This window comes from Pyrus communis, chromosome 7 (genome assembly GCF_963583255.1).
Source record: "Pyrus communis chromosome 7, drPyrComm1.1, whole genome shotgun sequence".
NCBI lineage: Eukaryota > Viridiplantae > Streptophyta > Magnoliopsida > Rosales > Rosaceae > Pyrus > Pyrus communis.
Window position 1 is genome coordinate 9,155,644 of NC_084809.1, and position 22,487 is coordinate 9,178,130.

At 37.9% G+C, this 22,487-nt stretch overlaps 1 protein-coding gene and 2 pseudogenes across 1 annotated transcript; 2 read left to right on the forward strand and 1 right to left on the reverse strand.

Annotated features, from left to right (window-relative positions):
* The first annotated feature begins 9,428 nt into the window (after positions 1-9,428).
* Positions 9,429-12,302, forward strand: LOC137740514 (MDIS1-interacting receptor like kinase 2-like; annotated as a pseudogene).
* Positions 12,303-12,553: 251 nt separating this feature from the next.
* LOC137740515 (taxadiene 5-alpha hydroxylase-like) lies at positions 12,554-14,522 on the reverse strand (annotated as a pseudogene).
* A 5,685-nt stretch (positions 14,523-20,207) lies between these two features.
* Positions 20,208-21,635, forward strand: LOC137741056 (protodermal factor 1-like). Its single transcript, XM_068480864.1, has 3 exons — positions 20,208-20,444; positions 20,536-20,896; positions 21,122-21,635. Exons 1-3 carry the CDS (start codon positions 20,285-20,287, stop codon positions 21,453-21,455), a joined length of 855 nt encoding a protein of 284 aa, XP_068336965.1. The 5' UTR covers positions 20,208-20,284; the 3' UTR covers positions 21,456-21,635.
* The last annotated feature ends 852 nt before the right edge of the window (positions 21,636-22,487 follow it).

Consider the following 22,487-nt stretch of genomic DNA (forward strand, 5'->3'; position numbering starts at 1 on the left):
GTACACTGAGGCTGGACAATAGAAGGGTCCCTTTGAACTTTATCTCCAACAACAAGGCATTATAGCATAATATACCACACCTGGAACACCACAACAAAACAGTGATGCTAAAAGAAGGAACATAACTCTTATTGGAATGGTTCGAAGCATGATATCAAGATCCAAGTTGCCTAGTTTTCTCAGGGGTGAAGCACTCAAGACTGCAAATTATATTTTGAATAGAATTCCCACCAAAGCTGTTAAGAGTACACCTTTTGAAGTCTGGACTAAAAAAAAGCCACGCTTTGGACACTTTCATGTGTGGGGGTGCAAATTTGAGGCAGATTCTATAATCCCAGTGAGAAAAAGTTGGATTCTAGAACAACAACCTGTTATTTCATTGGATACTCAGAGAAATCCAAGGGTTTTAAGTTCTATTGTCCACAAGCACACTCAAGGATCCAAGAGACTCACAATGCAGTATTTATAGAAGATCAAAATGTTGCTGATTTGATAACAGCTGAAGAATTCATTTTTGAAGACATGATTCTCAAATTGTTGATTGTCCAAATAATTATATTCAAGTACTAGTTTTTCAGAGATCTTCAATAGTTGAGGATAAAGATACAACAATGGCTAATGATGTTCCACAACCAGTTATTGATGGTCAAATTGAAACTACAACTGAAGCAGTTCTACATCAAAATGATCAACCTATGCAGCAGCCATTAAGACAATCATCCAGAATTCGAAAACCAACAATATCAAGTGACTATGTGTATTTGCAGGAATCTGAATATGATTTTAGTGATATAGATGACCCATTGACATATCCTCAGGCAATGGCTAGTCCTCAATCAGTCTTGTGGAAGAAAGCTATGAAAGAGGAGTTGGAATCTATGTCAAAGAACAATGTATGGACATTGGTGAATTCTGATTCAAGTATCAAGCCAATAGGTTGCAAATGGGTTTATAAGACCAAAAAAGATGCTAAAGGAAGAATAGAGAAATACAAGGCTCGATTGGTTGCCAAGGGCTTTACATAGAGATAGGGTATTGATTTTAGTGATACTTCTTCCCCAGTTTCTTCGAAAGACTACATGAGAGTGATCATGGCATTAGTGGCTCATTTTGATTTAGAGTTACATCAGATGGATGTCAAGACTACTTTTCTTAATGGAGAATTGGAGGAAGTCATCTACATGAGGCAACCAACCGGTTTTGTAGAACAAGGGAAGGACAATATGGTTTGCAAGCTCAATAAGTCAATTTATGGACTTAAGCAAGCAAGTAGGCAATGGTATCTCAAGTTTGATAGAGTGGTTATTGCACATGGCTTCATTGAGAACAAATTGGATGGCTGCATATATTTTAAGTTCAATGGAACCAGATTTATTTTTCTGGTTTTATATGTAGATGACATTTTGATTGCTAGTTCAAATAAGCAGTTGCTGCAAGAAACCAAAACCATGCTCAATTCTAATTTTGAGATGAAAGATTTGGGGGAAGCTCACTATGTGTTAGGGATAGAGATTGTCCGAGACAGAAAGAAAAGGCTTCTAGGACTTTCACAAAAGGGGTATATTGAGAGAGTGTTAGCCTATGTAATATAGAGAACTGCAATGGTGTTGATGTTCCTGTGAATAAAGGTGAAATTTTTTCCCGAGAATAATGTCCACAACGTAATCTGGAAAAGGAGAAGATGAAGTTAAGGCCCTATGCCTCTCTTGTAGGAAGCCTAATGTATGCAAGAATTTGCACTCGGCCTGATCTTGCATTCATTGTTGGTTTATTAGGAAGATATTAATCGAATCCAGGTGAGATGCATTGGGTGGCTGCAAAGAAGATACTTCGATATTTGCAGAGGACAAAAAGTTTTTTGCTAGTGTATGGGAAGAACAACACATTAGAAGTTGTTGGTTTCACTGATTCAAACTTGGCTGGAGATTTGGATGAACGGAAATCAACAGGTGGTTATGTTTTCATGTTCACTGGAGGTGCTATTTCTTGGAAAAGTGCAAAACAAACTATAGTGTCTACTTCTACCATGGAAGCAGAATTTATAGCTTGTTTTGAGGGTATGAAACAGGCTGTGTGGCTTAAAAACTTTATCAATGAATTAAGAATTGTTGATTTAATTCAAAAACCATTGAAGATGTTCTGTGACAACAATTCAGCAGTGTTTTTCTCCAAAAACAATAAAAGGACTTCAGCTTCTCGGTTGATGGAAGTGAAGTTCCTTAAGGTTAGGGAAAAGATGAAAGAATGTGCCATCATTGTGGAACACTTGGCCACTGATTTGATGATAGGTGATCCCTTAACTAAGGTCTTGCCTAATGGAATTTTCAAAGATCATATTACTCGAATGGGAGTACTGGATGCTCTTGATAAGTGGGAGTAGTCATAACCGATATCAAGAGCTTGTGGAAGCCTGTTGTGGAGTGCTTTACAAGTAGGAGTATGTTGCACAAGGTTTTCTGGAAGCTAAGTTTTATAGCTAGTTTCTTGTTTCGTGTTTTGTAGCTAGATTTTATTTATGTTATCTAGTTAGTTAATGTTTTCATATAGTTCAACCTTTCCAGATAAATCTGTGATCAGTTGTTCAATGGAAACAATTTGATAATTCAATAAAGCTTGAGTCAATATTTTCGACATTTTGATAAGCTGTTGGTGAATTATAATATTTTGTTTTCTGTTTTGGGCTTTATGAGTGGGAGTGAACTTCTGGTTTGCTCAAAAGCTGTGAGATGTTGTTGATAGTATGAATTGGACTTTGTGATTTATAAGATAAATTTGTACGATGTATTGCAGAGGAGTTTATGAATTCATTGACTGATATGTGTGAGTAGTATTCTGTTGGAAACATATATGTAAGACTTATGCGATCACCTTTATGTTGAATCTGAGATGATTATTTGCTATTGTGAAATCATACTCAAGTGAGAGAATGTTAGAGTATGAGTATGATTCATATAGTTTGATAATAATTCTTGTTGTCTCGGATTACAATAAAGAAGTCTTAATATGTTTATAAGAGTTAATTCGACTGTGGTTTGGATTGAAACTCTGTGTTGATAACTCGGGTATAGAACTCATGCTTGCACAATGATTTGGTCTTGTAATCCTTGTGGGATTGTTACAGGGCAATCTAGTAGTATAAAACCACAAGCCCCTGCTCTCACAAATAACGTTCTTTTGTTCCAATTACCTATAACTTGGAAAGCATTAAGTTTTGTGCAGATTTTCATGGCTTCTTCGTCTATGAACATGTCTGCAGGTATGTACTGCTGTAATTGCTTCTGTTCTTACATTCACATTACATACACGATCAAAGGGTTGTGATTTAGTTGATTAATCCTTATGTTCTTGGCTGATGAGTTAATCTATAAGTTTATATTTCTTCTTACAATGACATCTGATCCATCTACTCCTAGCCTACTTCAGCCCTACACAGTATCTCTCGTATTGGCCAATCATCATTATCATGTTCACATGGTTCTCTCTCTCATTGATGTATTATACGTCCCTGTTATAAAAAAGAATCTGTTGTCCATTTGTCGATTTTGTCGTGATAATTTCTGCTACTTTGAGATGGATGATATTTCTTTTCGTGTGAAGGAGAAGAGGACAGGACATGTGCTTCTTCTTGGCATAATTATAGAGGCTGCATTCGGGCTGATCTTAAGTTACACCAAAAATCGCTTTCTATGGCGAACGAACAACCCGCAATGTATGGCATGCTCTCCTTGGTCATTCTTCTAAGTGGTATTTTTAATGTATTGGCAAGTAAGTACCACTTTAACCTATTAGTGGTCCAGTGAATTCAAATGCAGCATGCCATATATGCCCTTTAGGCAAAGCTTGTAGACTCCTTTACTTCTTACACTCATACATCTTCCAGTATTTTGACTTTTGCATCTTCATGTTTGGGGACCTGCCCCTATTTCATCAAATTTTGGGTACAAGTTTTACTTATCAATTGTGAATGATTTCTCTCGGTTTATGTGGTTATTTCCTCTTGCCTAAAAATCGAATGTCATGTCTACCTTTGTGACATTTATGGTTGAGAATAGGTTTAGTAACACTATTATCATACAAATCGATGGTGGCCGTGAGCTCACTAGTCATGCTTTTTGTACCTTTCTTCAACAACATGGTATAACTCAACAATTTTCTTGTCCTTATAGGCCACAGTAAAATGGAACTGTGGAATGAAAGCACTGTCATATTGTTGAAATGGGTTAGCCCTGCTTCAACGCCTATTTCCACTGCCCCATCCGCTATGGCATTGGCACCGCAGGCACCATCTACTTTCTTGCCGACTTTCAACCACAACATCACTTCATCGGACTCTCCATACTCATCTCCTCAGCCACAAAAATTCAGAAATGTAAATACCTTGACTTATGGCTCCGATAGATATCTGCTTCCACATGGATTATCACCTGCACTTTATGACCCTTTGTCCTTTGAGCCATCAAGCTACACCCAAACCTCCAAATATCCACATTGGCAGCAAGCCATGTTGGAAGAGTATGAGGCCCTTCACCAGAACCATACTTAATCCCTTCCTGTCACTTCCCATATGAATATTGTAGGGTGCAAATGGGTCATTCGGGTAAAACAAAAGGCGGATGGCTCTATTGAACGATATACAACATGACTAGCTGTTAAAGGTTATAATTAACAAGAAGGTCTTGATTATGCATAAATATTTAGTGCATCTGTCAAAACAGGCACCATTCAAACCATCCTTGCCTTAGCTATTTCCAAGAACTGGACTTTGCAGCAACTTGATGTTCGGAATGCATTCTTAAATGGAATCTTGCAAAATGAGGTCTATCTGAAACAACCGCTTGGTTTTGTCGATCCCCAATGCTGCACGCATGTTTGTCATCTTCAAAAGCTCTATATGGACTGAAACAAGCCCCTCGTGCTTGGTTTTAACGTTTACACTTTTTATTGCGTGGCCTAGGCTTCTTCCACAGCCAATCAGATGCGTCCTTGTTCATTCAACATTCCTCCACACCCTTTATACGTTCTTGTCTATCTGGATGACTTGATTGTCACATGCTCTAACTCTAATGCTATTCACCAGTTTATTGACTGATTTTGTGCTACATATGCAAGTCGCGAGCTGGGGACCTTGCTTTCTTTCTTGGTATGGAAGTCACACGAAAAGAAAATCAGATGTCTTTGTCTCAATCTCGCTATGCTACAGATTTATTAAAGAAGTTTAAGATGGATCTCTGAAAGCCTAGCCCCACCCCGTTTCTATCTTCTATTCGCTTGTCTGCTCATGATGGCGATTCCATTCCGCACCCTGCATTGTATCGCAGCATGGTTGGTGGTCTACATTACCTTACTTTATCTCACCCAGACATTGCATTTTTTATTGTGTTTTCTATTATCCCATGCAGTTTGATTTACTGATTGATCTTACAACCTCAATCTTCGAGTGTTTCTGATCAGCAAGTATTTCATGAATGAGTGTCACAATTTGCGTGTTATTTTTCTTTAGCTTTTGTCATACAAGAGTTGAAACTGTTCCCATCCTTCTTGGTCATGGTTGCCGAGGACCCTTTTTTGGTTTTTCGTTACCAGATGATGGCTTTGGTGGTTGAATTTTTGTCTGAACATTAATCTATTTTGCTGTATCTGCTCACGTACATGTTTGTTTATTCGTATCAGGCTTACTGATCCGGTTTTTCATTTTCTTTTGTGTCAGGCAGTAAATATTTGTAGAGAAAATGGAATCTGGAGCAAGCGAAACAAGCACAGTTGTAACTCAACTTAGTATCGGTGGATTTGGTAGACATGTGATTGTGCCTGATCTTGTAAAGTACTTGGAAGAGTGCATTGGGCTTGTATATTTGTGCAGGTTGAAAACTTCTTTGACCCCTCAACACTAATTTCCAGATTTTTGTCTCACTGATGCTTCAAATATAAAGATCAAGTGATTATACCGTGGTGGAGCATCATGCATTTGTGACATTTTGCTTGTCTAATTCCGTGGCTTGTGCTATGGATGCAGCAGGGCATTCTCAACTTTTTTACAACAATGAACCATTGAAAGTTAGTTTAGGCCCTGAGAATCCATCTTTCTTGAATAGGAGGAGGGTGGATATTTGCATTCAAGTTATCTGATGTACACGTTGAGATTGGAAATTTAGTTAGCCAAGATGAGTTTTTTGTTACTTGGAGAGGACCTCCTTATGGTGACTTTATTGTGGATCATTTTGATGGAACATGCAAATTATGGTTTACTAGAGACACTGAGTTTTCATTTGAAGGGAAAAGGAAGAATGCAGTCATTATCGGAGCGAAGCACTTTAATAGGAAGCAAAAACTGATTCTGAATCATCTGATGAAAATTCTTAACAATTCCAATAACATCGCTCTTGTGTTTTGTTGTATAGGGCCAAGTCATCTTAGTATAATCATTCACCCATAACACAAACCATCAAATTTCGTGCATAGTTGAAACGACGGAAGGACCCGACACATCAAAATGCACTACCCGACACATCAAAATGCACTCATTTAAAAGGAACAATTCTTTAAGGGGAACTCAATGAATAAAAGGTTCGATGACTCTTTGCTAGAGTACATACATGACACTCTAGTTCAAAGTTTGAAATACCAGTAAATAATGATGAAACCAACTTTTGTAAGTAGCCAAACGAGGCATGCCCAAGCCACCGATGCCATAACAAATCTTCTTAATTTTGTCACCATTCCCACTACGTACTTGATTCATTATGTCGGAAGCCACATCATCGACATAATACAATCTCATTCTCTTAGTACCACACCCAATTATAGCACGAGTGTGGATATCCTGAAGTAAGCAAAAAAAAACGAAAATATTAGTATGATACAATCTAGTTGTTCGGTAACTTGACCGACTGATAAAAGATGATTTGATAATGCCAGAATAAGTAAGGTATTGTGTAAAGATAAAGATGGGCGCGTGCAATAGAACCAGCCCTTGTTACTGAGATAACATCCCCATTGGCAGTGATGACACTCTCTTTTGGAAGAGAAATCATGGATTGAAAGAGAGAATTGTCATGCGTCATGTGGTCACTAATCCCAAAATCAATAATCCAACCGAAATCACAATCCCTAGACGCAATTAAGATTTTTCCCAAATATCTTGAATCATCTGGATCATCAAAGAGGGATATTTGATCAACAAGAGACAATATTGTCTTCTTTCCCATGGTTGCAGTGTATTGAACTATTGATTCGGCAAGCTTGGCTTTAAGCTTTTCAATGCCAATTGCCAAGAACAAGTCGCACAACAAGGATTAGGATTTTTTGTGCTACTTATAAAAACACAAAGCAACATTGAGTAAATTTTAGTTTCCGGTAGGATTGACTGTCCAAAACATTAGACAATCGACAAGTTTTGGGGGCTGGTAGCCAAGCAAGAATAGGTTTTTCGAATTTAGGAGTTTCTTTCTGGGAAAAAAGAGACATGTCGAAATGTGCTTTGATGCCAAAATAAAAGTGTAAAACTATATATGAGTTTCATGGTTTGTATTATTGTGTTTTATTCTTCTCTCAAGGAGGAAATATACATAGTATAAGGATGTCTAGGTACATAGAACCCCTATTCAAGGAGAAACCCCTATCAATTACAAATCTATAATAAATAGGAAAATTAACTAACGCTAACAAACATGACAATTTCTTATTAGATGACCTTACAAGTTCAACCCCATGATGCTCATGTTGAAGATTTACTTCATCGATAAAACTTGTCTCTAAAAACCGACATGTAAGGCCTAAAATATGAACTAGTCTCAACAATCTTCAGTTATGCGCTAACATATTGTTGCTTCGTTATGATAGTCTACTGATGTCAATTTGAGAGTCGTCCTTGTGCTCATGTGCATGTTGAATGTGCAAAAAAATATATTTCCAAGCAATTTCTCTAGTCTTGATGATGAAATGGACTCTAAAATCAATTTCTCTAGTCTCAACAATCTTCAGTTATGCCCTAACATATTGTTGCCGCGTTATGATAGTCTACTGATGTCAATTTGAGAGTCGTCCTCATCCTCGTGCTCATGTGCATGTTGAATGTGCAAAAAATTATATTTCCAAGCAATTTCTCTAGTCTTGATGATGAAATGGACTCTAAAATCAATTTCTTTAGTCTCAACAATCTCTAGTTAGGCCCTAACATATTGTTGCCGCGTTATGATAGTCTACTGATGTCAATTTGAGAGAGTCATCCTCGTGCTCATGTGCATGTTGAATGTGTAAAAAATTATATTCCCAAGCAATTTCTCTAGTCTTGATGATGAAATGGACTCTGAAATCAATTTCTCTAGTCTCAACAATCTCCAGTTATGCCCTAACATATTGTTGCCGCATTATGATAGTCTACTGATGTCAATTTGAGAGTCATCCTCGTGCTCATGTGCACGTTGAATGTGCAAAAAATTATATTTCCAAGCAATTTCTCTAGACTTGATGATGAAATAAACTCTGAAAAACCAGATTTGGCATCATCTTTTCACACACTCATCAAGAAGTAGCTTGGATGGTGCAAGAAATGCTAAAGTTTAAGATTCGAATTAGTCAGATAGCTCGGATTTGACATAAAGTCAATCAAACGACAAAATTCATTTCTAGACGGCTAAAGTTTGAACCTCGTTTTTGCATAATCTCTATTTTTCTAAAGCCAACACACATATTTTAAGTCACCACTAGCAGTTGAATCTGGTCTACCTCAGGTCTTCCAATGAGTTTGATGTATAAGTTCACAATTTCCTCAACATTCACACGACCACCAATACTATACTTGAAAAGTCAGCATTAAGTGTAATAAACAATTAGTTGGAAATTTGAAAAAAAATTCAACCAATTGCATTATAATACTTATATACCCGACTGTATTTAGAACATAATAAAAAATTTCTCGAAGAGTTGAAACTAAGAAATTTGTTTTTTGCGTGTATATAATAAAAATGCAAAAAAAAATTGTCCATAAATATTTGAATTACAAGTCATTTCTAGTTTTTATTTATTTTTTATTTTTTATTTTGCTACAAAAAAGTTAGACAAAATGAAATACCGGTTTTTCTTTTTTGTATTTTATGCAACCATCATTTAGAAAGGGAGTAATTAAATTTTGGGTTCTCAAGTATAGGACGAATACTCTTAATTAATTAGGCTACGTGATTTGGCTTGCAACATTATAATATGTTCTTCACTAACACTAACAGACATGTAATCAATCATATCCCTACCTACATGTTGGCATATATAAATCACTATATTATATAAAATAATCAAGTGGTGCCTGCACTGCGTACAAGCTCATATATTAGAGCACAAAACTCTTCCCAATGCCAAACCAGCTTAATTAGGCAGATGGTTCTTGAGCCATCTCCTTGTCTCCAGAAATGAAGATTTCCTCACAACCTAAAATCATGGCATCCCAAGAAGAAAAAGCACTTTCCACCAAAGCTGCTTCTTCACAGCATTCATTTCAACTCCTCCCAGTTATACTCCTTCTTATGTTGGCTTCTTCAGATTCAGCAGCAAAAGCAGAAGTTGCTGGACAAAAAGCAGAAGCAGCTCTTCTGAATTGGAAAGCTAGCCTTGACAACAATACAAGCCTCGCTTTCCTGGATCGGAAACAGTAATTGCAATTGGGATGGAATTTCTTGCAACGGTTTTGGAAGCATAACACAAATAAACCTCACTACTTCTGGCTTAGGAGGTACACTTCATGCTTTTAATCTCTCATCTTTCCCAAGTCTCATGAGCCTAAACTTAAGCCACAACGCGATTTTTGGAATCATCCCATCGGAGATAGAGTTTCTGAAAAGCCTTCAAATCCTTGATCTTTCTGGAAACAACATCAATGGGTCCATTCCACATGAAGTTGGAATGTTAGGCAACTTAACCATTCTGTTCCTTCAAGACAACACTCTCTCTGGAAACCTCCCTACAGAAATATGCCTGTTGAATTCACTCAGTGTGATCGATGTAGCGGATAACAGTCTCACAGGTTCGATTCCAGAAGCAATCGGAAACCTGTCCAGCTTAACGGTTTTGTCCCTTTCTCGCAACAATTTCTCCAGCTCAATTCCTTCCACTATAGGCAACCTGATTAGCCTCAAGGAGTTGTATCTGATTGGCAACCAATTAACTGGAAATATCCCACCTGAAGTTGGAAAGCTCAAATTTCTTACTCACTTGGGGTTGGTGACTAACAAACTCAATGGCTCTGTTCCTTCAGAAATGAATAATTTTACATTTTTGAGTGGTTGGCATTGAGCAACAACAACTTTTCTGGCAATATTCCCCGCGATATATGCATCAGCGGAGTACTCGAATGGTTTACAGCACACAGCAATCAGTTGACAGGCCCCATGCCTAGAAGCTTGAGGAACTGCACCAGCTTAGTTAGATTAAGGTTTGAGAGGAACCAGCTGACAGCAAACATAGCTCTAGAGTTTGGCATTTATCCAAAACTAACTTATTTCGATTTGAGTTACAACAGATTCTATGGAGAGCTTTCAGAAAACTGGGAGCAGTGCCAAAGCTTACAAAGCTTGAGGCTCAGCAACAACAGAATTTCCGGGGGGATACCTCGGTTTGAGGGATCAATTCAGCTCCATGTGCTTGACCTACCTTCGAATAATCTCACTGGGACAATCCCAAAGGAACTAGGGAATTTGACATCCTTGTTCAACCTCAACCTAGGTGATAACAAACTTTCGGGCAGCGTGCCTTCGGAGATTGGAATGCTTACCTATCTACAACATCTTAACTTAGCAGCAAATGATTTCAGTGGACAAATTCCAGAAAAATTAGACGGGTGCAGAGAGTTGTTGGACTAGAACTTGAGCAGAAACAGATTTAGTGAGAGCATTCCTCTTCAGATTGGGAGCATAAGCTCTCTTCAGGTTCTTGATCTCAGTCAAAATTCACTGATGAGTGAAATCCCACCACAGCTTGGAAATTTGATGAAGTTGGAAGCCTTGAATATCTCCCACAACAATCTCTCTGGTTTGATCACATCTACAGTCGATAACATGTTGAGCTTGACAGTTGTTGACATATCATACAATCATTTGGGGGGTCCTCTTCCCAACAACAAAGCATTCCACGAGGCTTCTGTTCTAGCTTTTGCAAATAACACAGGCTTGTGTGGCAATGCCACAGGTCTGAATATTTGCCCGTCCAAAACAAGAAGGGAGAAAAAATCAGCAAATCGGTTATCTTCATTGTACTCCTTGTTTTAGGCATCCTGTTTTTTGCATTTGTGGTAACTGGAATTCTTTTTGTGGTCTGCTATCCGCGGGAAGCGCAATTAAATGAAGACCAGTTTGCGGTTTGGAGCTATGACGGAAGACTTGAGTATGAAGACATCATTGAATCTACAGAGGAATTCAACTCCAAATATTGTGTGGGGGTGGGAGGTAATGCAACTGTTTATAAAGCTGAGCTGCCAACAGGCCGGATTGTTGCAGTGAAGAAACATCACATACTGCAGGACGGTGGAGTGGCAATCTCAAGGCTTTTGAGGGTGAGGTTCGTACTCTTTCAGAGGTTCGTCACAGAAACATTTTGAAGCTTTATGGTTTCTGTTCGCATCCACAGCACCCTCTTTTGTTGTACGATTTCGTAGAAGGAGGAAGCATGGAAAACATACTGACCGACGAAAATGATGCAGTTAAGTTTGGATGGATTGAGAGGGTGAATGTTGTAAAGGATGTTGCTAATGCCTTGTCTTATATGCATCATGATTGTTCACCTCCGATAGTACATCGAGACATTTCGAGTAAGAACATCTTGCTGGATTTGGAATATCGAGCTTATGTCTCCGATTTTGGAACAGCTAAGCTCTTGAATCTTGAGACTTCAAATTGGACTTCGTTTGCAGGCACATTCGGATACAGTGCTCCAGGTACTTATCTTCTGAACTCTTCCATTTAACGTAAGTACTTATTTCCTGGTTTTACTCATCATGACTTGGTCTTTGTTCTGCAGAGTTAGCATACACGATGGAAACGAACGAGAAATGTGATGTTTATAGTTTTGGAGTGGTAGCACTAGAAGTGATAATGGGAAAGCATCCAGGAGACCTCCTCTCCTATTTTTTGTCATGGTCATTAACATCAACACCCGAACCTACACAACTGAACGATGTCTTAGACAAGAGGCTCCCGCCTCCTGGAAATCATGTTGTCCAAAAAGTGATCACCGTTGCAAACCTTGTATTTGCGTGCTTGCAAACGAATCCACAATCTCGACCAACCATGGTACAAATTTCCCGCAAATTGTTATTATGAATTACCATTTTTTCCAAAGATGTTCGAAATGATTATCTCATGAATCTTGATCAGAAATCTCCGCTATCTTCTTTGACATTAATTCTTCATCTGTCTAATGTCTATACAATAGCTCTTCGAAATATAAATTAAAATGCAGTCTTCACATCTAATGGGATGGGAAACTGATTCAGAAAACCAGACTTCGCCGCTTAAATCTTCGGATACTGTGAGTTTGCTTGCATTTATGCATTGATTTGCAAATTTTTGCTTCAGGGCAACTTTGGGGTAATTTTTATAGGCATTCCATTGGAAGGGAATTGAAGGGGATCCATGGTTATAGGCTCATCGGGATAGAGCAAAGACCAATTATAACGAGTAACAATGAAATGCATGAAGATGAGGATGTTCAACTTGGCCAGTTGGTACCCTGCAGACACTCTCGGCCCTCCCCCTGAATGGAAGGAACACATACGGTGGTACAGACTTTTCAAACCGACTTGGATTGAAACTCAGATTATCTTGAAAATATTCGGAGTTGTAATGCGTTCCATACGTTGTCCACAACACCTGCATAAAATTAACCAATATAAATTAGTCCAAGCTCTGTAAGTGAAAACTGGAATAAAATTGTATGGAGCAAAGCAGACGGCGTGTACCTTCCATCCTCTGGGAATGGTGAATCCTTCATACTCAATGTCAGCAATGGCTTTCCTGAAAGAGCCAAAGATGGGAGGGAAGAGCCGTATGCTTTCACAAGCAACCTGCCAGGTATACTTCATCTTCTTTTTGTCATCCTGTGTCAGATTTTCACCTAGCCCTTTGCTTCTCATTATCTCAGCATGTTCTGATAAAAAAAAAAATGCAACTCACCAATATGTTCGCAATTAAAATCGATGAAATTGGACTGCATCAAATGTTACATACCTTTGAGTAGAACACTATGGAAACATGGATGCTGAGCCGACATTTTGAAGGTCATGGCAATGGCAAAAGAAGTAGTATCATGTGCTGCAAAAACAAGCAAAGCCACAACAACCTCCTCTTCGGTGATTCCTCTGCGAATCGTACTAGCCACCAATCGAGAAAGCAACGCTACTCCCTGCTATTCTTCTTCTTCTAGATTTCCTTCCATTTGCACCCTCTTCTCTCTTAGTACTTCAACCAGCATTTTGTCTATCTCCACCCTCGCTTTCTTTACTCTCCAAACCTTGAACCAGGAATCTGAACCTGCACTGCAAAAACCCTTTCCAAAACTCTCTCAAATGTTCCCAACATCTCTGCCTCCACATCGATCCCCAAGAAGCACTCAAACACTAGAGTAAACGTCAAGATTTTCGTCGAACGGTAGAGGCTAATTTTGTCCTGGCCTTTCCACTTTATGTCCAAATGCAACTGCACAGAGTTGCATATTTTGGGCACTAAAGTCTCTAGCCCCGCTTGGCCAAGGCTCGCCTATAAGCCTGCGAAGGCAGCGGTGCCTCTCCCCTTGCTTTTCCATGATGGAGTCCTTTCCCATCAGCTGAACGGAAGTCGAAGGCCACGAGCTCACCACCAACTTGAACTCATTGGACAACAGAGACTTGTTAGCATTGGCTCCATTTACAATCACAGTTGGTGATTATGTGTAGTGAAGATTTTGCCATATTTCGCAATCCGGGGTTGGATGAAATCATCAAACAAACTGTTCTTCCGTTGAGCTTCATAGAACTCCATTGTCTGGCCTACCCAAGGAGGCCCCATCTTGCCTGGTGGCAGTCTTTTCTTGTTCGTGTTGTGGATGCAAATTTCCGCCTTCTTGATCTTGGACAAAATTGCACCTACAAAACAATTAACACCTTAGCTTAAGGCCAAGAGCCTCACGCGCCCACGATGAATTGGGGGAGGGGGGGGGGTTGGCCGAAGAACCTCCGATGCCAACGTTAGAATTTAGAGAGAAAAATTATTTGGAGAATTTTTGGAGTTTTACCAGAGTGTGGACTTCACTTTTTAGAGAAAATAGGGTCATATATATAGGGAATACAGGTGGCCCTTAGAGGTTTTTTGTGTGAAAATGGGTGATTTAATTGGTGATTAATGGATTAATTAGGAATTAATCCATTAATTAGCCACTTAATCTCCATTTACATGGAATAATTTGTAGGTTATGAAGTAATTATCTAAGATGAGGATGGATGAGATAATTTGGAATTTGTTACCTATTTTGGACACTCTTGGCTTGATTAAAGAATGATTGTCCATTGCTCGCGCATAAGACAACCGGTGTGTTTTAGGGGTAACTTTGTCCTTTTTACCAAAAATCCACGTGTCGTCTTGTGATTATTTTTGGCTCCACATGTGTTAGTGTGTTTCTTGCACCGCAAGCAAACGATGAAAAAGACCATTGCAGCAAAGCAACAGAAGAAACAAAATGAAAGACTGCTAATTTCATTAGCCATTGATGATTTCATGGACTAAAAAGTTGGAAATTTTTTTAGTTCTAATAATAATGTGGTATCAGGTGAGCAAATTGATTTTGTTCTGTAAAAGAAAAAAAAACCAGAAAGTCAAACCGCATGACTTTTTTCAGAAAAGTCAACCAATCATGAAATCGTAAACCGCCCTAGGTCGATGTTATCCCAAATCAACAGCTCAGATCTTCCCGTTACGTCGAATAAACGTGAAGTTTCACATATTTTCGAAATGGGTGACCGACCAGAGGCTGCATGTGAGGATCACAAGTCCACTGGCCCAGAGAATGACATACGATAATAATAAATCATCAGAAAATCTCATGCTTCTTAAGTTTTTAATCAGAAAAGCAATCCCAAAAAATCTGGTAGGGTTGTTGATACGAGGATGAAGATTGACTAACACATGATGAAACCGTGGAATCCTTTCAATCTCTCATGATTGTTGATTTTAACAACAAGAGATATTGGTCATTGACAATACGGTTTTAAGTTCGACTCTTATAATGCTGAGTTCAGTACCAAATTATTACAAACCATTGTGCATTTTAGTTTAGCCTCTCACCCTAGATAACAATATTAAGAAAAGTATAAGAAGAGACACTGGAACTTTTCACATTAGAACTGCTTCACAATAATGTCAGATTAATGCATAAATCAAACTTGTTACAAACTTTTACATAAAAATAGAATTTGAGTGACACAAAACCAACAATAAGCAATACACAAATGCAACTTAGTGCGCTTTTATTGGCTTTTTAATGTCTCCTTCATAATCAATATAATTTAATAACTAGTTTCATTTGTGTATATATGGCGTATTATATGTATGCAGCAAAGAGTGGTCAAACCAACGCTATTTATCATCGTGCTAAGGGCATGCCTCATGCATAAATTAAGCACGGAAATGTTAGGGACCACGTTTGTGGATCTATGTGTGGAATATTATTCCTAAAATTTGTGGATCATATATACACGCACACCACGAAATGATATAATATAACCCATTTGTTAGCCATGCAGAATGCATGATCCTCCAATATGGAAGATAAGATAGGTTAATCTTCTGTGTATATAAAGCCAACGCCCCAATTTGATGTCACGGCTTCATCAAAAGCTTTTGGACAAAAAAGTTCAAAAGCAACCCAATATAATGCATCAAATAATGCAGGAGTATCTTTATCATATAAATAGTGTTTTTTAATAATTAATTTTTTTGCACATTGGTTTATTTATTTATTTATTTTATAACTAGTATCTCACAATAGACTAGCAATAATGTGATTCAATAAAAAAAGATCTTTCGCACACACATAATAATGTAATTCAATTAGTTATCAAATGATTGTTTTTTTAAACAAACAATAATAATGTAGTGTCGGTTATAAAAAAAGGTCTTTCGCACGCACATAATAATATGATTCAATTAGTTATCAAATAATTAATTTATTTTAGCAATTTTTTTTCTCTACTTTTTGTTCTAATTTCTCTTTAATTCCCATTGTAATTAGTCCAAATATTTGACTTTCTTTTTGTCATAAAAAATATATTGAAGCAATTCACGCATATAAATAAATTTAAAATGTGTAAGTCACACATAGTATGCCATAATTCAAAAAAAATCTTTTTCACGCGTGTGAAAGCATGCATGAAGGCTAGTGTATATAAACCGAGAGAAATGTTCTCTTTCTAGATTTACATTCTTAAAAAATGTTTATGTTGACGCATTGTGAATATGAGTTACGCATCTTGCAAGATCCGACATGATCAGTGATTCAGATTAGTTTGAGTTTGCATCGATCCTCCATTGATCGTGTAGCCATAGTGTTAGTACAGTAGCTAGTAAATAAGGTTTTGAGCACATCCGAAACCAAGAACCCATCCATACTATGCATACACATACATATGTTCTGAGGAGATCCAAATATGTAGTTTGAGAGGGTGTCAGTTGTTGTAGCAGTTGCTGGTACAAATTAATGGAAAAGGATCGTGTTTGGATTCTCTTTGTGGAGGTTCGAATGATTAATCAATTATATTCGTTTATCGTATATTGTGTGGTAAGAAATCATTTCAAATTTAATATTTAAAAAATAATATAAATAATACTTAACGAAAACTGATCATATAATGTTCGATAAACGAACATGATTGATTGATTCCTCGGATCTCCACAAAGAGGATCCGGATCCTTTTCCCAAATTATTAACCACATTTATTTGAAGGGATTCAGAGTTTTGGACTTTTGCACACAGAACAGAAGAAGCGGCAGTAAATTCATATTTCCGTGGCAAAAACGAATTGGGACCTGAGTTTATTTATAATATTTGCAGCCAAGCGCGCTCTCTCTCTCTCTCTCTTTCTCTCTTGCTCAATTTTAATCATTGCCATCTGTTACACACATGTACCATACTCGTTGAAAAAAAATATTGTATACCATACCTTTAACATATACATTTTTCTAGCTACAACATTCACCGCAATGTGTTGAGCTAGAAAACTCCACAGAAGTATCACTTGTATGCTAGAGGGACAATGAAAACCCCTCTCCTCTTACAAGAAAACCAAAGGGGATCGTAATGGGAATTCCAGGAAAGGTCTGGGTCATGCAAAACTGATTCTATAACGTAGCAAATTAGTCTTTTGGCTTAAAATGATTAGGTTATATCAATAACCTTGATTGTTTTATTGATAGCATTGGTCAAACCCATTGTTCTTTGACTCATTTGAAATTCGGTATGGGTGTCCGACTCTTGTCATATGTAGGGAATTTCTTACAAAAATTACCTATGTATTTTGGTATTATTAATGTGAAAGTTGCTCCATTCAGATAACGTTAGTGAAGTTTATCTCGCCCAAACTTGTTTGCCAACCCATTTCAATATGTAGAGCCTCAACATACGAGAATATACTCTCCTAGAAGGAGAGACAGAAGTTTTGTAGTGTTTTCCAACCTGAAATAAACAATCATAAATTTGGGGTTTGATGGCTAAAAAATGCCGTTGGGAGTCTCAAAATGTGAGGCAAAACCAACCAGAGGTGTTGAAATAGCTAGAAGAGTTTTATGGGATTAATGCTTTCAACTGCCACCAAAAACCCTATTACTATTTCAATTCGCATGAAAGCTCATACGGTTTCTAGCTAAGGTAGTAGCTACTAGCTAGCTTCATAGGCCTTGCCATTTATCCATCACTGCTGCTCAATTTAAATTTGGGCTCTTCACAGTTCACTGTTACCCTTCTCTAAATGTGTGACAACTCAGAATCCTCATTGGCCAAGCTGTCTCTCTTACACAAGAAATTTTTTATCGTGGCGGAAACACGAGTGGTACATCACATGTTTTTATGTAAGTGGTAGGAAATTTAATTTTTTAAGCTATTAACTTTTTAACACACACACCCCACTATTTATATAATGATACGTAGTGTATCACCTTGTATGCTGATTACACTACAAAATCTCTCATCTTACACGGCCATCAAACTTTGGCTGAAAACTTGAGATAAAATCTCATCACTCTCAATGACCAAAGATCAAACGCATAATAGAATTTTGGTTCTTGTTCTTCCATGTGCTTAAACTTAAGGGAACTTTAACGAAAAGTTTTCGGTACTGTTCACTTAAAGAAAAACCATATTTTTACACTAAAAAGTTAATCATGGTACTATTTACTTTATCCTTTATTTGTTCTTTATTGTCAAAACTCAAAATTTTCCAGTTATTTTCATTAATTTTTCTCAAACTTTTTATGCTCAAAGATGGATTTTAAACTTGAAAGAGCAATTCATTTGCAAAACCCTAAAACAATACCCTACTTTGCTGTCTTCTTTACTCCCCCCACCCAACACATTTGTGCAATCTCACCGGCTTCTCTGTAGATCTCATTAAGTTTGAGACAGAGCCCATTTCATCTCTCTCTCTCTCTCTCTCTCTCTCTCTCTCTCTCTCTCAATTTTAGTCATTGCCATCTATTACACACATGTACCATACTTGTTGAAAACAAATATTATGTACCATACCTTTAACATATACATTTTCCTAGTTACAACATCCACTGCAATGTGTTGAGCTAGCTAGCTAAAAATTTATATGCGGACCAAAGTGGGGAATTTGCATGAAACCATGACCAACTCTTCAAAAATGTGATACCCGACAAGGTGTTGGTCCAGTTTTAATTTCCTTATCCAACAACATCACAAAGATCTTCATGCAAATGAATTAAATGGTTTCCAATTTTCCAACTCACAAATATGAAAATGGTAGAGATGGATGTGAAAAGCACTTTAGCAATCTTTCATGTGGCCCATCGCAATTTACATGAATTTATAGGTAGAGCTCCACTAGTTTTGAAGCAACCTCATGGACCAAATTGTAATTAAATACATAATCTTATATTTATCACAATATCCATTCACGTTGAATATGGACCAGGATGAGCTTATCCTAGTTCAAGTTTTTTATACAAGGACAATGACATTGGAAATTGATGAATTGATTTTGGAGATTAACTCAAATTGGGTTCAAGTTCTATCCAGGGTTTTTTTTTTTTTTTTTTTTATCTTAAATAGCAAAGTAAGAAGATTAGAGGATAGCTAAGCAGGTTAGAGCAATGTGCTCGTCTATTACACCTACGTTCAAATCTCACTCAACTTAATTTATATTAGATAAGAATATCGTTTGAATTCATAAACAAGCCAGCTTGAGGAGAACAACTTTCATGTGGCACAATTAAAGTTGGCACAAGTATACTATTGTTGTGACGTCTTATGTCAATCAGATAATGCCATATGAAAAGAAACTTTACTAGTATCTTTGTATTAGTGACACAAGACGCTTCATGATAGTGTACTCATGTTATGGAAATCCTCTAGTTTGATATGGAGAGAATCATGCTCATCAGGACATGAAGTACAAAAGATGATTTCGTAATCACATTCATTTGTTTTATTATGCTTCCTGATTTACGTAAATGTTTGAGTTGTTTCCTTGTGCAAATTGTCAACGATTGTAAAGCCTCTGTAAAAACTGCATAAATACCATGTACTCAGATCAATGGAAATCATCCAAAATTCAACCAAAAACCTGTGTCTTCTTTATGTTCCTTCTCTGCAGTACTTAAATCTCTTACAGTTTACACAAGATGTATGCTTCTTCTTGGAACAAATATAATATCATGTAAAGAAAGATAAAAGCAATTAGCTCTCTAGTCCAACTAATATAATCTGTCCAGATCATAACCAATATTATATGTCATTGCCCATGAGTGAGTGAGTGAGTGATAGATTATGGTATTGGTATGCATCTCAAAAGCGTAAGCTAGCAACTTCAGAAGTTGATACCATGTGTGTAAGAAACACAAGAGAGTAAATAGGAGTAAATGCACCTGCAACACATCAACTAACCACAATACTCCCTCACCTGCTAATATTAACTTCTCCCCTATCTACCCTTATATATTCACCCTCTTCCCCCTCCCTACAGTTACTGCACCATCCTTCGTTCCTTCTGCTTCTCCCTAATTTCTAATTTCTTGCTCTTCCAAGTAACTAGACAAAAATGGGGAGAGTGAGAAGAAATGCAACCTCTTTGTTCCTATGGACTTTGGTTGCTGGGTTGCTCTCCCAGAACTTGATCATCCCTGTCAGGTCCTCCGCTGTTCAAGACCAGAAGACCTACTACTCTCCACCAGACCCCCACTCTGGCAGCCCCCCTGGAGGTCTCTCTCTCTCTCTCTCTCTCTCTCACAGTTGATATTATGTCATAGCATGCACTAATATGTGTTCTCATGATCTCTCCTACTAATGCAGGTTCACACGGAACTCCTTCCCGCCCACCATCACACGGTGGCGGCTCTCACAGCCCGCCCTCTCATGGAGGTGGCGGAAGCCACAACCCTACACCATCACCACCTTCCAACTGTGGCACCCCACCAGCACACCACAACCCTACTCCATCCACTCCAAGCGGTGGTGGCTACTACCACTCTCCGCCACCAACTTATGGCGGCAGCCCCCCAACCACACCAATAATCGGTACCCCTCCCACCCCAGTCATTGTGAGCCCCCCAATCCCAGTCATTGGAACCCCACCAACTGACCCGAACACCCCAACTATTCCCACTCCACCTTTTCTTCCTGACCCCAACTCCCTTCCACCCTTCACATGCAAGTAAGTAACCGATTTACATAATAAGCAGTGATTAGCTGGTAACGAATATCATACTATAGTATTTGGCACATTACTGATATTTGGTTGAAAATTCGATTCAATATCAACTAAATATTGAAAATGTACCAAATATTGTAGATAATAAAACGATCATATCCAAAAATGTTACATATACATAACTTCACTTCCATCTCTAATCACAAAAATTGTTACCATGTTTTGCAGCTACTGGAGGAGCCACCCAACACTGATATGGGGTCTGTTGGGCTGGTGGGGAAATTTGGGCCACTCTTTTGGTGTGTCTAGTCTTCCAGGGATCGGATCCGGCATCATGAGCCTCCCGCAGGCCCTTTCAAACACCCGCACCGACGGGCTAGGAGAGCTCTACAGACAAGGAACTGCTGCCTTGCTGAATGCCATGGTGGATAACAGGTTCCACTTCACCACCAACCAAGTCAGGGACAGCTTCGTCAGAGCACTGGGATCGAACAAGGCTGCAGCGACTCAAGCCCGCGTTTTCAAGCTTGCCAACGAAGGAAAACTCAAGCCAAGAGCCTGATCTCATTCACAATCATCATTTGCTTCATTTAATTAAATTTCGAAGTTGATCTTTATGAGTTGTTTAAATACTTATATCTAAGACTACTTAAGAGAGGCTTCAGAGTGTGTGTTTGTTATTGTTCTTGAACGTTACGTTCTTAGTTTCTAATCAAATTTGCAGTGCTACAGCATGTTAAGATGACGCATACTTTGGTTTAAATTTATTTATTTCTTATTTTATATCATCTTAATTCATTTTTAATTAAATATAATTCAAGATTTATTTTCATATCTCATGCAGCATAAATAGAGGCAACAGTGCTACAAGTGCCAAAACGAATCCCAAACTTTAGATAATTAATGTGAAAACGACATGACAATGTTTAATTTATGGAAAGTAGATGAAGTTCAGGTAAAAATTACAAGTTAATAAGACTATAGTACTACCTCTGCAGCTCATACTCCTGAACGCGTCTTTCGTGTTGCAGAAAAGAAAATATGTAAGGATCACCGTTTAAATTATCAGTACGGACTATTTTTTGTTGAGTAAAAGCATGAAATCTCTAAGTTGTAATCAGTTTCCTAATCCTAATGACATCTTAACTCGCATGCTAATCATACCCGAAGGATGTCTGTAGAAGATGAAAACGCAAGCACAAGAACATAGCAGAAATAAAACTGCCAGGAAACTGTAACAGGGAGAAGAAATATAACAAAACTTTCAATCTTGCACAAATCCTAGTTCTCTTCCCCTTCTAAATGGATCACTAAGTTGCATACGTGAGTTAGGCCAGCTAGTTAGGTCACCCAAGTTCAAATCCCCCTCCACATGGGGGTTAGATTAGAATACCCGTTTTGTCAAACAAAAACTATATCACCAACTCCACTTTTGATTGAGGAGGTTAAAGATGGGATAACCAATAACTTGGGATTAAGGTAATTGAATGGGAAATTACTGTTGTTAAGGCCAAAAAGATTGATAAGATATAGCTTTGCTTGGTCCCCTCTTAAATGTCATGTTTAAACTTTTCTCAGCATAATATAATGTTTA

Coding starts and splice junctions, on each gene's coding strand:
- LOC137741056 (XM_068480864.1), top strand. CDS start 20,285: ATGGGGAGAGTGAGAAGAAATGCAACCTCTTTGTTCCTATGGACTTTG. Junction 20,445..20,535: donor CTCTGGCAGCCCCCCTGGAG/GTCTCTCTCTCT, acceptor CTACTAATGCAG/GTTCACACGGAACTCCTTCC. Junction 20,897..21,121: donor CTTCCACCCTTCACATGCAA/GTAAGTAACCGA, acceptor CATGTTTTGCAG/CTACTGGAGGAGCCACCCAA.